The 16,303-nt window shown below is 39.2% G+C and overlaps 1 protein-coding gene across 3 annotated transcripts in view; it reads right to left on the bottom strand.

The window, feature by feature from the left end:
• Nucleotides 1-16,303, bottom strand: part of LOC124615784 (homer protein homolog 2) — a 374,488-nt gene that overhangs the window by 24,804 nt on the left and 333,381 nt on the right. For all 3 annotated transcript variants that reach the window (XM_047143901.1, XM_047143899.1, XM_047143902.1), the window contains exon 8: nt 10,511-10,677. In XM_047143901.1, coding sequence (XP_046999857.1) covers nt 10,511-10,677 — 167 coding nt within the window. The remainder of the gene's footprint in view (nt 1-10,510; nt 10,678-16,303) is intronic.

Here is a 16,303-nt window from a genome sequence, read left to right as displayed (position 1 = left end):
TGTCATGATCAGTCATCATGATTCACAGTCTCACACACCTGAACAATCACAGTGCACTTTTTGACGTGTCAACATGAACTTAAACAAAAGGAGCACGGCATTATTGGTGAAGCTTTATTATCAAATCAACAGTAATGCTGCAGCTGCACTTCGAGAAGTTCACTGTCTGAAAGGATTATGGAAGGGTCCTCTTTCTCTGCCTGCTGTGCAAAGCATGAAGAAGACATTCACATCAACTGTAGAACTGGGTGTCGCTCCGGGAAGAGGCCGACAACTGGTTGCGCCCCAGGTGGTTGATGAAATCGCTGTTGCTATGGCAGACAATGCTGCGCTCAATTCCCAATTGTCAGGTAGACCACGTGCCGTGTCACTGAAGTTGAACATCCTGTGGTTCACTGTCAGAAGGCGCTTCGAACCACTCTCAAATGGTCTCCATACAAGACCCATACTGTACAGTAACTTGCACCACAGGACATACAATGCCATGTTGACTTCGCTCTCCATTTTCTCACAAGGATTGAAGTTGACGAGGGCTGGCCCTGGACCATACTTTGGACAGAAGCAGCCCACTTTTCTCTGACGGGTGAGGTGAACATGCAGAATTGCTGAGTGTGGGGGATCTTCACCTCCAGTCACTGTGAATGAAGTTCCTCTGTATGGTGAACATGTCAGCATATGGTGTGGCTTCACAGCCATGTTCATCATGGGCCGATTCGTTTTTGAACAGGTTAGTGCTCAAGGACCAAAGACGTGCAGTGTGACTGGGCAGTGCTATTGTGACATGCTTCACCACGACGTCTTACGTGCCCTACAGGAGAGAGTGACACTGAACTCAACAGTTTTCATGCAAGATGGGGCCCCATCACACATTGCTCGTGAAGTTCACCTGCTTCTCGCAAACACATTTGGAAATGATTGAATTATCAGCCGATTGTCTCCAAATGCTTGGCTGTCACGATCACCTGATCTCACTCGCTGTGATTCCTGGTTGTAGGGCTACCTGAAGGAAAGTGTTTACCAGGGGAACATTCACAGATGTGCTCATCTGAAGCACAGCGTATCGAGAGAGGTAAAGCATACCTACAGACATGCTTCGTTCTGCTGTGCAAAATACAATCTCGCTCTGTCAGACTCTTCTGGACTCTGATGGGCACCACATTGAGCATCTTTTGTAGCAGTAATGGTATCAGTATGTAATGGTATGATGTACCATAGCAGCACATTAAAGTGTTTCAATTGAATTAATTCTGCATTATCTCTCTTCCCCATGACCTTGACATTAATGCTACCAAGTTTGGTACTCGTACAGTAATTAGTTTCCGTGGTAAAACATATTAAATAGGGAAAGTTTAATTATAACAACCCAGTATATGCTCCCTAATGGTATTTGTGGTTAGTAACAAAATTGGATTTAGGATGAACTGTGCAATTTGCAATCACAATACCAGAACTAGAAAATAATTTCGACATAGATTATGCACCCCTCTTTAGGGTTCAAATCGAAAATCCCCAGATATTCAGAAATGAAGATAATAATATCTCATTAGCCACTCTTCCTCCAATTTATCAGAATCTTTATTCCAAAGGATATAAATTCTGCACCACTCTTAATGTTTGTTTTAAGTAGATCTGGACTGTGTCAGTACACAGACAATTGATATTGGTCTGTATAAAAAGCACATAGCATGTTTGAAATAGCAGATAAAATCAGCAGCTAAATAATAGAACATGAGTGGTGGTATTTTGCAGAGTGGCTGTTTTTCTCCTAATACACATATGAGGTGTGATCAAAAAGCAACAGGAATTTTTGTTTTTCTAAAAGCATCTTTATTTACACATCAGCATCACCTTCATCCCTTTCAAAATACCCTTCAGATACAACACACTTGTGCCAGCATATTTTTCACACTAAATTTAATGCAGATTCTTTGATCCATCTTTTTTGGAAAGTAAAAATTCACCGAGCCGAAAAAACACACAATCTTTTTGACTGTCAACAATAAACCAAATTTTCCAAAACACATAAAAATGCAAACATACACCAGGATCATGTGTACCAAGAAGAACAAAAAACTAAAAATCATATGTATAAAACACACGAAATTAAAGAATTCCTGTTACTTTTTTATAACACCTCATAAACAGGATTGTTAGTACCTCCCAGGTTTTAGAAGATGACTGTATAAAACTACAAGACATACAGAAAATGGACATGTATCAGTGCAATATGGATACTGCTTGTGATGCAGGAAACTTCAGTACATGTGGAAGGTCATATGCATACAATTCACTGAAGTCACTATGACAGCAGCCTGCTTTACAAATCTGTTCACTGGGCTGTCTGCTATTGGGCACAGCGGATGATTTGTCTGCATGTTCTGATGTGCCTGCCTCCTTGTTGTAAACACTCTACTTTTTCTACAGTGCATATAACCATTTTAAACTTGGAGAGATGCCCTACCCATTGATATGCATCATTTTTCTTCACATCTTGTAGGTTTCACGCAATTGTTTTCTGAAGCATTGGTGGTAATTAACAATAATCCGATATGAAGTAAGCTAGAAATTATACCATTATCATCTGTGTGAGTAGATTAGCCCTAGTTAAAAACTGTTTTTACTATACTTCATATACATAGCCAGCAGCGATTGCTTCTGACTATTAATGAATACCTTGACCCATTCCATTACACTGAATGCTCTCCTTCATAACGGGATTAATGGAACATGCTATGTGAATGAATGAATGAATGAATGAATGAATGAATAAATGCAGTCTCACAACAATAAAATTCAAAAGTGTTGTTGTCTTTCCTCATTTTTGATTATTGTTTACTCTCTGTAATGTCCATTACAGTGAACTGGCTGCACACTTCCCTATTTTCCACTGCTAATTTTTAAAGGACATTTACCTAATTAAAACAGGAATTCTCCATAAAACAAAACTTCTCACAGCACTAAACATAGTGCTTTACGATACTATTGTTAATTACATATATCATGTTTATCAGCTGTTTCCTGAGAGCTATATGTTGATATGGATAGATTGATCACTTTGTGGAGCAAAACAGTCCCATACTTGAAATTTATCACAGTGCCAATGCAATGAAAAGGTACCATTAAAAATATAAATATGGACTGCCTCCACATCCATTTGGGAGACATTATTAGCATGTTCTTTTTCAGGTAAAAATCAAAGATGATAAAAGGAGGAAATGTGAGACTGCAGCAAACAGGACATTTCTTTCAGAAGCCAGAGTCAAATAACTGATACTGCCAGTGATGCACAAAAGAAATGCACACAACATAATAGGATTCACACTGATACAGTCTATGGTGGATAATTTGATAAGGTATGATACAAACACACACTTGACTCTTACATTACATCTGCTTGGGTCTGAGCAACAGATTAGCACAAAGCAAAAAAGAATAAGGAAAAATGAAAATGACAAAACTGATAAATATTAATTTATATGAAGCTCAGATGATCCCAGTGGGTCATGTGGTCCTGCCTTTTGGGGATTTTAAAGTCCTGTCACCTACCAAGCTTGGCACACACTGTCAAAGTGATGCTCCCTAGTGACTGTTTTCGTGGCCTGGGGCCCACAGCGGTCAGAGATGTAGTCTCTTCTCTCATGATGCACAGTAAAATAGAACTAGTGAGCACTATGCGCCATCTCTAGCAGTTGTGGTGGAAGGTGTTTTCCTCCTTGAATAGCAGAGATGTACATAAATGTTGCAATAGGTTCTCATCCAGCTGTCATGTGCAGCACAGTGGAGTTGCATAGTATTTAGTATTCTCCTAAGTAGCGGAAGTTCTTTGAGTATTTTGCTCAACTATCTGATAGAGTTGTTAACTTCTGCCAGCTATGGTTGGAGTTGATTTCATGTACTATGGACCAGCAAGTTGCTGTGTGTGTGGTTTCCCATTGTGTTCCATGTGCGTGTGTGATTGGATCAGACATGTATTACACATTCAGAAATCGATTTTGGCTCACTCCAGAATGTTCCCATAATGAAGGGTTGTTGGTGATCGGGGTTACATGCATTATCTTTTCATTGGAGAACCATGTGATGGGTTGTTGTTGTTGTGGTCTTCAGGCCTGAGACTGGTTTGATGCAGCTCTCCATGCTACTCTATCCTGTGCAAGCTTCTTCATTTCCCAATACGTACTGCAACATACATCCTTCTGAATCTGCTTAGTGTATTCATCTCTTGGTCACCCTCTACGATTTTTACCCTCCACGCTGCCCTCCAATGCTAAATTAGCGATCCCTTGATGCCTCAGAAAATGACCTACCAACCAATACCTTCTTCTTGTCAAGTTGTGCCACAAACTCTTCTTCTCCCCAATTCGATTCAATACCTCCCCATTAGTTATGTGATCTACCCATCTAATCTTCTGCATTATTCTGTAGCACCACATTTCAAAAGTTTCTATTCTATTCTTGTCGAAACTATTTATCGTCCATGTTTCACTTCCATACATGGCTACACTCCATACAAATACTTTCAGAAACGACTTCCTGACACTTAAATCTATACCCGATTTAACAAATTTCTCTTCTTCAGAAACGCTTTGCTTGCCAGTGCCAGCCTACATTTTATATCCTCTCTACTTCGACCATCATCAGTTATTTTGCTCCCCAAATAGCAAAATTCCTTTACTATTTTAAGTGTCTCATATCCTAATCTAATTCCCTCAGCATCACCTGACTTAATTAGACTACATTCCATTATCCTCGTTTTGCTTTTGTTGATGTTCATCTTACATCCTCCTTTCAAGACACTGTCCATTCCGTTCAACTGCCCTTCCAAGTCCTTTGCTGTTTCTGACAGAATTACAATGTCATCGGCGAACCTCAAAGTTTTTATTTCTTCTCCATGGATTTTAATACCTACTCTGAATTTTTCTTTTGTTTCTGCTTGCTCAATATACAGATTGAATAACATCGGGGAGAGGCTACAACCCTGTCTCACTCCCTTCCCAACCACTGCTTCCCTTTCATGCCCCTCGACTCTTGTAACTGCCATCTGGTTTCTGTACAAATTGTAAATAGCCTTTCGCTCCCTGTAGTTTATCCCTGCCACCTTCAGAATTTGAGAGTATTCCAATCAACATTGTCAAAAGCTTTCTCCAAGTCTACAAATGCTAGAAACGTAGGTTTGCCTTTTCTTAATCTAGCTTCTAAGATAAGTCGTAGAGTCTCACGTGTTCTCATATTTCTACGGAATCCAAACTTATCTTCCCCGAGGTCGGCTTCTACCAGTTTTTCCATTTGTCTGTAAAGAATTCACGTTAGTATTTTGCATCCGTGACTTATTAAACTGATAGTTTGGCAATTTTCACATCTGTCAACACCTGCTTTCTTTGGGAATTGAATTATTATATTCTTCTTGAAGTCTGAGGGTATTTTGCCTGTGTCATACGTTTTGCTCACCAGATGGTAGAGTTTTGTCAGGACTGGCTCTCCCAAGGCCGTCAGTAGTTCTAATGGAATGTTGCCTACTCCTGGGGCCTTGTTTCAACTCAGGTCTTTCAGTGCTCTATCAAATTCTTCACACAGTATCATATCTCCCATTTCATCTTCATCTACATCCTCTTCCCTTTCTATAATATTGCCCTCAAGTACATCGCCCTTGTATAGTCCCTCTATATATCCTTCCACCTTTCTGCTTTCCCTTCTTTGCTTAGAACTGGGTTTCCATCTGAACTCTTGATATTCATACAAGTGGTTCTCTTTTCTCCAAAGGTCTCTTTAATTTTCCTGTAGGCAGTATCTATCTTACCCCCTAGTGAGATAAGCCTCTACATCCTTACATTTGTCCTCTAGCCATGCCTACTTAGCCATTTTGCACTTCCTGTCTATCTCATTTTTGAGACATTTGTATTCCTTTTTGCCTGCTTCATTTACTGCATTTTTATATTTTCTCCTTTCATCAATTAAATTCAATATTTCTTCTGTTACCCAAGGGTTTCTACTAGCCCTCGTCTTTTTACCTACATGATCCTCTGCTGCCTTCACTATTTCATCCCTCAGAGCTACCCATTCTTCTTCTACTATATTTCATTCCCCCATTCTTGTCAATTGTTCCCTTATGCTCTCCCTGCAACTCTGTACAGCCTCTGGTTTAGTCAGTTTATCCAGTTCCCATCTCCTTAAATTCCCACCTTTTTGCAGTTTCTTCAGTTTTAATCTACAGCTCATAACCAATAGATTGTGAAACTTACTGGCAGATTAAAACTGTGTGCCCGACCGAGACTCGAACTCGGAACCTTTGCCTTTCGCGGGCAAGTGCTCTAACCGAGCTACCGAAGCACGACTCACGCCCGGTACTCACAGCTTTACTTCTGCCAGTACCTCGTCTCCTACCTTCCAAACTTTACAGAAGCTCTCCTGCGAACCTGCAGAACTAGCACTCCTGAAAGAAAGGATATTGCGGAGACATGGCTTAGCCACAGCCTGGGGGATGTTTCCAGAATGAGATTTTCACTCTGCAGCGGAGTGTGCGCTGATATGAAACTTACTGGCAGATTAAAACTGTGTGCCCGACCGAGACTCGAACTCGGAACCTTTGCCTTTCGCGGGCAAGTGCTCTACCAAGAGTTCGAGTCTCGGTCGGGCACACAGTTTTAATCTGCCAGTAAGTTTCATATCAGCGCACACTCCGCTGCAGAGTGAAAATCTCATTCTGGAAACATCCCCCAGGCTGTGGCTAAGCCATGTCTCCGCAATATCCTTTCTTTCAGGAGTGCTAGTTCTGCAGGTTCGCAGGAGAGCTTCTGTAAAGTTTGGAAGGTAGGAGACGAGGTACTGGCAGAAGTAAAGCTGTGAGTACCGGGCGTGAGTCGTGCTTCGGTAGCTCAGTGGTAGAGCACTTGCCCGCGAAAGGCAAAGGTTCCGAGTTCGAGTCTCGGTCGGGCACACAGTTTTAATCTGCCAGTAAGTTTCATATCAGCGCACACTCCGCTGCAGAGTGAAAATCTCATTCATAATAGATTGTGGTCAGAGTCCACATCTGCCCCTGGAAATGTCTTACAATTTAAAACCTGGTTCCTAAATCTCTGTCTTACCATTATATAATCTATTGAAACCTGTCAGTATCTCCAGGCTTCTTCCATGTATACAACCTCCTTTTATGATTCTTGAACCAAGTGCTAGTTATGATTAAGTTGTGCTCTGTGCAAAATTCTACCAGGCAGCTTCCTCTTTCATTTCTTCCCCCCAATCCATATTCACCTACTACATTTCCTTCTCTTCCTTTTCCTACTATCGAATTCCAGTCACCCATGACTATTAAATTTTTGTCTCCTTTCACTGTCTGTATAATTTCTTTTATCTCATCATACATTTCTTCAATTTCTTCGTCATCTGCAGAGCTAATTGGCATATAGACTTGTAATACTGTCGTAGGTGTGGGCTTTGTGTCTATCTTTGCCACAATAATGCGTTCACTATGTTGTTTGTGTTAACAACTCCTATTATTAAACCTACTCCTGCATTACCCCTATTTTATTTTGTATTTATAACCCTGTATTCACCTGACCAAAAGTCTTGTTCCTCCTGCCACTGAACTTCGCTGATTCCCACTATATCTAACTTTAACCCATCCATTTCCCTTTTTAAATTTTCTAATCTACCTGCCTTATTAAGGGATGGGTTATTTATTCGTATTTGTTGGTCTGAGGTTTTGCACCAATGAGCTTGTGCGTTTTTGGTTGTGTTAGACAACAATGTCTAGGGAAATTGGTTCTGGCTCACTTTATGAGATTTTGAAGTGCTGTGTGTCTGCTAATGGAGACATTTACATTCTCTGTATATGCAAAATGTGCAAAAGAACAAGGACCAATAGTTTATTTGTCTGATGCTTTGTACCATCAACTGTCAATTGAGATACTTGAGTAGTGGAATTGATTACATTCCTGTATCAGTTTCATATCCCAAAGATTGCACCATTTGCATAGTGAGTTCAGTGACGCAGAACAAAATCTGCAGGGAGTTATATGCAGTGCAGTGTGCTCCTGCAAGTTGGAGTGTTTTTGGTATGTTTCTCTCAGCTGTCACATGATTTGGTAACTCACATGTGAATTGTGACAGTATCAACTGCATCAGCCGTTTTCTATTAGCAGCAGCTTAGTGTTGTTTCCTGCTGTGGACATCAACAAGCTGATCTCAGAGTGGTTCTGTGTCGAGTTTGGCGAGTGCATCTGTTCCCAGTCAGTCACACACCACATCTTGGAAAATTTGTTTTGGTTTAAGCAAGTGTTTCCGCAATTATGCATGCTTTGTGACTTAGGTTGCATTTTGATTTATCCTCATTTGCAAACTGAGCAGAAGGTAAGTTTCTAATAGTTTACTTGACTGTTGTTTTGTACTACCTTTTGTTTTGAGATCATTGACTTTGTGCAATCCGACAGAAACCTTGTGTCAATCCCCTGTATCTGTGATTGCATGATACAGTTAGTGAGTTTATAGATGGGAGAAAAATTAATTCTGCACCTCAGTCAGGATGAAATGACTGGTAAATCTTGCTTGTGTATTGTATGGAATCTTGACCAGCTATAGCTGAATATGGTTGTCATAATGAAGACCAGCTGGGCCACTGCTGTTTGAATTGTTACTTGGTCGGGCATGTCCCAGTTTGGGTTGTGGTTTGCAAGAGCCTTATCTAAGAGAGCATGAAATTTACCTGGTCATATTTTATTAATTTGTCTTAATCTTGTTGGCTGTCTGTGTACTGAATGAACGTGTACACATCTAAATACATTGTTGCTATGTGCTGCTCAGCTTGCTTTCGTATTCTTGTTGTGTGTTCCGCATTCTCTGTGTATTCAACACATGTCTGCCTGTCACTTCTGAGTTGTCACATTGTGCCTTGCATTTTCTCATTGAGTATTTTGGTTTTCTAATCTTAGTGTCTGTGCTGAATGCACATCTGCATGTGTATCTTAAGTGGTTGTCTTGTGTTGATTAGTTTCTGGTTTGTGTTGATTACTGTTAACTGGTGCGTTCTCTGTCAGCAGCAAAACTCTACAGCAAGAGCTGTTCTAATTCTAGGAGTGGTAAGTAAGAGTAGAGCGTTGATGTGCAGGGCATTTATGTGCATGAAGGCTACTGCCATATGCTTCTGTTCTTTTGTCAGTATCGACCAGCCTATGCTTGTCCAGTTATAAAGGAGCTTTGTCCCCAATATAAACTGAAATTCTAGATTAAGCTACAGCTAGTGCCATTTACCATAAATGGATTATCACCCAATAGTTGAGTAATTTCATTTGATAAATGGTTACTGCCTTAATTTTAAGTGACATGTTGCCATTAAAGTTATTGAAAAGTGAATGAGCACTCTAGGCTAAGTAGCAGCTTGGCTGTAGCTTAGTGATCATCTGCCACTGTTTTTACTAATGTGTAGCAACCATTATTACTAACCAGGTACATGGTAATGTGTGTGTTGTGTAGCTAACTACTCTGGCATGAATGTTTGTCAATCATTAGTAGTTGTTGCCTTCACATTTAATATTTACTGACATCAGGATTTTATTATTTGGAGCCATTATTTAACTGTGTGCATTTTGCTCAAGTCTTAACTGAATGTTTTTATTTGGTATATGTTTTAAATGTTGTCAGCTACTGGTGCTATTAGCATTTATTTAGAATATGCTTGCATATAATAAGCAGGCACACTGGATTCCCTTCTCATTTACAAATTATCACTTCACAATGTCAAGAGCTGACACATGTCAAGTAACATTTGAAAGCTTGCATGTCAGGTATCTATGACTATTTGATTACCATTGAAGTGGAAATTAACATAATGGATAAAGCTGTCTATAGCTTACTCGTCTGTAGTGGGTTGTAACTGACATATGACAAATTACAGAACTTTTGATATTACCATGTTATAAGTTAAGGTTTACAGCCAGTCATATTTCATTGTTATCTTTCTTCAGCTAAGCTTAAATGAGACAGTGTTGGCCACCCAGTAGTGGTGGATAAAGAGGACGACTTCTCAAATATACAGCACATGAGTGAAAGAAACCAGCTGATGTCACTTTTCTTTCCGCATCCTTTTGCCCTTTTATCACCTTGTCCCCTCTTCCCATCACCATATTCTTATCACATCCTTTTTGTTTTGCATTCGCTTTTCTTTTCTTTGCATTCATGCACTGCATTTCTTCATTATTATTTAAATATTCTTTTCATACCTGTTATCCTAATCTGGCTTCTGAACTGCATACAACTCAACTCACTACAAGGAATCCGGAATCTGTATATGGATCAATAGCCCTCTATTGCTATTCTTTCCCTACACCCTGCATTACTCTTCGTCCAAGCTTTGAAATGACTTTTCTTCTCCTTCACAGCACATGTGCATATACTTCTTCCTTCTTCCTGCTTTAAGCAAAAACTGTCACAGCTGATACAAAGATACTCCTCATCCATCACATATGCTTTTTGGACCTAAATTAAATGTGTGTATCATACACGCACACTACAATAAGATTACCTTGATACGTTCGTCCTGGGAGCGTGACTGTTGGTCAGGTGCAGCCTGCTGCTTTCCGAGGCGTTTCACTTCATCATCTTTCACTTTCAACTCATGTTCCAAGGTCTCCACTCGTTGCCTTAGAGCTTGTAGTTCTTTTCGCAGTTCTGCTGCTGCATCAGCATTTCCTGTTTGCAAAAATGTATCTTAGTCAACCAAAACTTACTTAGTATCATATCATTACCAAAAATAACAAATGAATTCCCTATACAAAACTTATGTGGTCACCATTAGGAATCCATGCACAATAAAACTAGTCTGCAAAGACTGAGGCAAAAATATTTTTGGACAATATTATCAATGACACTAGTTGGTATACTTCCTGCACAAATTGTAAGACATTCATTCTGTGCTGTTTCCTGCACAATTTAACAATGTTTATCCTGTTTAATGAAGCATGAAATAGAACTGACAAAAAGACAGAAAAACAAAAAGTGCCATTTTATTTGTGGTGTTGAAAATTCCAAGATCAGAAAATACAGGCACACTGAAGAAACAAGTATAAAAAACTGATAAAACTACAGAATACAACAATCCAACACATTACAAGTTTGTGCCAAGCCAGTCCTGTAAAGAAGCATTCAGATAACTACAATTACAAGCTGTTCCTTACACACAATGTTATCTGGTGCTTGGAAAAACTGATTCATTTAAGTGAGAATAATCCAGCACATTCTGGAAGTAGTATCTACAATATACTGAAAAGTAACATAAAAGGGTGAGGAATGAAATCATTATTTAGGAATAAAGTAAGATGTTACCTTGATTCAAACTTAAATATTTTAAAAAACTGTTTAGGTGGTAGACAAAAACTGAAATGTGTAATCATAAATCAAAGGAACCTATTCTATAAATTATTATCAAGATAGTTTCTGCTGCTTTCTTTTGTCTGTATCAAGTACTTCTGGAAAAATGATGACCTGCCAGGATGAGCATTAGCAATGGTAAGGATCAAATGTTTTAGGTGGCAGACTAAATAAACTTTAGTGCGGGTATTTTATTTTGGCCTGTATAGAAGGTGGTCAGAAACAGTCTGAAAAACTTGTAAGGGTGTAGCAGGCTACGTTGTGCTGAAAAATAATTGTTAAGAAAAAAATTTGATTGATTTTGCTGTTTCCAATTTAAATAGTATTGAAGTAGCCAATCAGGCCACTGTGTGTGCAAATTCAAGTGGCCCACCAGATACAAAGTATCAGTATACAAAGTGTCAGTAACGTAGGCAATAGTGCACGAGACTGCTCAGTCTTTGGCTTGGGTTCTATCATTTACTACTATCATATGTTCAATTTTTGTATCATGCTCTTGTTCAATTTTAGGAAAGCAAATGATGAACATGTTTGGCAACACCGACTCTGGCAGGCCACTTGAATTTGCATGTGTAACAGCCTATTGGCTAACTTCAATGCTAATTAACCCCTGCATCACCCTTACAAGCTTTTCAGACTGTTTCTGACCATCCCGTATAACATTACTTGCAGATTTCACTTATTATAATATAGTATTGATGGTTAAAGTTGTGAAATGATATCAAAATGTGATGAAAACTAACCACCACCACAGTATAAACTATATTTATCTTGAAAACTCATATTGAGTACAGTTTACCAAGCTGCTGCATCATGAACATATTCGAGTGCTCCCTCATCCAATCTGACAACGAGCTGTATTTGTGGAATGTCTGTCAGCACAAATTCATCTCTAAAATTTATTTCCACATCTCTCATCAATATAACACATTAATCTGCAATCTGGTATGCCATTATTTAGAGCTGTGACATCTGCTGGAGCATTGCACACATTTGTCACAATGTGAGATTAACAATTAACAAATTGCGTAGTTTTGAAATTGCTGCCACCTTTCGTCCCAAAGCTTACAACCATACCAGCATTTCATAACGAGGAAGGAAAAAAAAAGTTAAAGTTGCATATAGACAGATCGGCTGATACATAGTTATCTGCAGAGAGACAGAAAGGCTGGCCAATTAGTCCAGTGAAACTGTCAGAAAAAAAGCCTGTACCTTGCAAAAGGTGGGGTAGAAGATTTTATTTTTTTAACTCGTTCATATTGTTGGAAAGGTTAGAAAACCAAGTTTTGCCAACAACATTTCTCTTGGAAAAACTTTCTGCAGTCTCCTAAAATTTCAGACTTTTTTGTTTTTTCAAAATATCTCAATTTCATTTGCTCCTATCGCTTTGACGTCTATTTTCTTTTTTAAATAGCACAAAATTCTCTACAAATTTGATTTTCTCCATTTTTTTCTACTCCCAATATCTAAGGCGCTACGGAGCGTCAAAAAAAATACCATTTTTTCAAATTTCAAGCAAAGTGGCAAATTACCTAATTTTTGAACACTGTTATTTCAGTTTCTATTTGTGTGTTATAAACATATTACTCATCATGTTATTCATTGGAATTTACCATCTCACTCTGCTGCAGGGCCAGGACAAACAGCATCATCATATTCAGTAACTACGAACACATTCATGTCGGACTGTGTGAAGTTTATTTGTGTTACAATATGTAATACGACTGCATGCAGGTGCCGTACATTTTCTACAGTTGATTGATGTTAATGATCAGTTATAAGAAAAAGTATGTTGGAATTGTTCTTTAGCAGACAAAAGCATATTTATTCTTTGGCAGGCGGAAGGCAATTATCTCTAGTGATTGTTCACAGCGCGCTGACAGCTATTAGCACACAACAATAAGGGTCCCGCAGTTTGGAGTAGCTTCCATTCAGTATATGTTGTGGTGCTGAAAATGAGTATGTCTGACATGAATTTGTGTTTCATTTGCGAAAAAACTGTGGTGAGTGGTGGATGCAATGTGAAAAAGAAAGGACTGAGCACACTTATCGATTGTAGTGCTAAACGCAGGGAGTCTGCTCACACCCGTTTTTTGAAAACGCTCAGTGAAGTGATGGTGCATGAAGCATGCTACAAGAAGTACATTAATGAGAGAATGATAGCAGCTAGCCTTCGACATCCTCAGGAACCAACAGGAGTGCTACATCGGTCGCAGGAAAAAGGTCAGTTCAAGTTCAAAGAGAAATGCTTCTTAGGTGCAAAAGGGAATTCTGATGACTTTTTAACCAAGCAGTTAAGACTGCCATATGCCAAACGAAATTTTTATGGAGGGTGCCTTATCCACAAAGTGACTTGGACTCTAAATGTTTGCTTCAAGGCAATAGCCCAAAGCTATGTTTCTTACCTGCAACATCAATTTGGATCTCAATTTGCTATTGTATTTGATGGGTATCCATGTGAGGGAGACAAATGTAGCACAAAGCGTGCTGAGAGGATTCGTAGGTCACAAAAACATTCTTCGGTTGACATCGTGGTTGAATCAGAGATGGTGAACCAAGTCCCTCAGGACAAGTTCTTGTACAACGAATGAAACAAGATGTGTTTGATCACCCTTCCTAAAAAGGAATTTCTGGAGTGTAGCGATGAAGTGTACTGGGCACAAGATGATGCTGACGTTGTGATTGTAACATTTCAAGAACCAAAGATTTTGGAAGTGTTGTAGTTGTAGGAGAAAATGTTGACCTACTTGTGCTCATGACTGGTTTGGGGCAAGGCACTGAAAACTTATTTTTCTTAAAGCCAGGAAGAGGAAATGCAAAAGACAAGTGGTTTTCCACTGCATCTTACAAGTTTGACAGTGAATATATTCTGTTTACTCACGCCTTTAGCGGATGTGATACAACATCCGCCTTTTTTGGTCAAGGAAAAATTAAGTGCTGCAATACTGTTGCGAAAAATGAACACCTAACCTCAGCGCTTTGCACGTTCAATAAACTACATGCTACCCGTGAAGAAATAACAACAGCAGGATAACAGGTTACTATCACATTGTATAGTGGAGGTGTCAGCAGTTCCCACACACTGGACCATTTGCGGTACCAGCTATTCACCAATTCTGCCACAAAAAGCAAACTGAATCTTGCACGATTGCCACCTACACTAGATGCTGCACATCATCATTCGTTGCAGACTTACCAATAAGTCCAAAGTTGGATGGAAAACTGGAAACCTCCTGAGAAATGGGGCTGGAATCACAGTGACCACAGTCCAATACCCATTATAATGAGCCAAGATCTAGCACCTGAAGCACTTCTTCACATTGTTTCATGCTCATGCAAGCTGAACTGTGGCAGAGCGTGCTCCTGCAGAAAAGCGGGTTTGAAATGTTCTTCAATTTGCAAGAAACGTATTGGGGTCAACTGTGAAAACGTGCCAAAATTGTTATATGAAGACAGTGAAGAAGATGTTATGGAGGATGTTGAGGAAACCGCTGACGAAATCAATGAACTTGCTGAGGCTGACTCGCTATTTAAAGAAGAGGTCAATCTGGGATCAACTCTAGGTACAGACCCTGAATCCGTAACTCAAGGTATTTCTGGTGACACTGAGGAACCTGGCCCATCAAAACGTTGGAAGTGATGCTCATATCTGTCTCAAGTGTGCTAATGTGCAATATTACAAGTATTACACACCCAGAACTGTCAACGTTTTTTAGTAACTGACAATGCATTTTAATTGTAATAAAGCTACTTATTTTTAATGTCAACTGTGTGGCTTTTATACACAAGAATAATTACCTACCTAATTAGGTTGCCTATTGCAGCTAATAATAGTTCAGTTTCCTGAGAGAATTTATTTTGTGTGCATGTGTATGTGTGTGTGCGCGTATGTCTCTTAATGATGTATTTTTATATTTACAGTTTTACAAATACCAGGGCTGAGGTGGCCCATAGTGAACTTCGGGTAGTGATGTAAGAATCACAATAGTTGGGTGCCCGGCAATCCTCATGTTGCATACAGAGAAATTGAATAGGTGAATGTGAGGTGGTAAATTCCAACATATAACATGATGTATAATGTATTTATACCACACAAACAGAAACTGAAAAAATAGTGTTCAAAAATAAAGTATCTTGCCACTATGCTCAAAATTTGAAAAATTTGGAGTAGAAAAAAATGGCAAGAATCAAATTTGTAGAGAATTTTGTGCTCTTTAAAAAAGAAAATAGATATTAAAGCCATAGGAGCAAATGAAACTGAGATATTTTGAAAAAGTGGAAAAAAGGCCGAAATTTTCCAAGTTTTTTGACTGCAGAAAGTTTTCCCAAGCAAAATTTTGTTGGCAAAACTCGGTTTTCTAATATTTCCAACCATATGAATGAGTTGAAAAAATAAACTCTTCTACCCCACCTTTTGCAAGGTATTTCTGCAATTTGACTGGACTAAATAGGTATGTTCAGGATGTGCTCAGTAAAATAATGATGCCCATTGTCTATGGCATTAATCGTCATAACACTCGACCCATCCTGCATAGCTCTAATAAAGGGAAATTCATGCACATGTCATAAGGTTGACCGCCTCGATAGCCGAGTGTTCAATACAATGGAATACCATGCAAAGGGGCCCGGGTTCGATTCCCAGCTGAGTTGGAGATTTTCTCTGCTCAGGGACGGGGTGCCATCTTTGTCTTCATCTTCATCATCATCATCATCATCATCATCATCATCATCATCCCCACTGATGAGCAAGTAACTGAAGTGGCATCAACAGAAAAAAAGACTTACACCAGGCAACCCGTCTACCTGACGGGAGGCCCTAGCCACACGACATTTCATTTCATCAGGCTTATGCATATGATCTAGGGATATCTATTACAGGTGCGCAATACTTGGACAAGCTAAATTAAGATTTAAATTGATATCAAAGACCATCAGTTGCAGCAATAAA

The sequence above is a fragment of the Schistocerca americana genome, chromosome 5, assembly GCF_021461395.2.
Source record: "Schistocerca americana isolate TAMUIC-IGC-003095 chromosome 5, iqSchAmer2.1, whole genome shotgun sequence".
NCBI classification, from domain to species: domain Eukaryota; kingdom Metazoa; phylum Arthropoda; class Insecta; order Orthoptera; family Acrididae; genus Schistocerca; species Schistocerca americana.
Note: the sequence above shows the minus strand (reverse complement) of the source record. Positions and strands in the feature narration are given on the sequence as shown.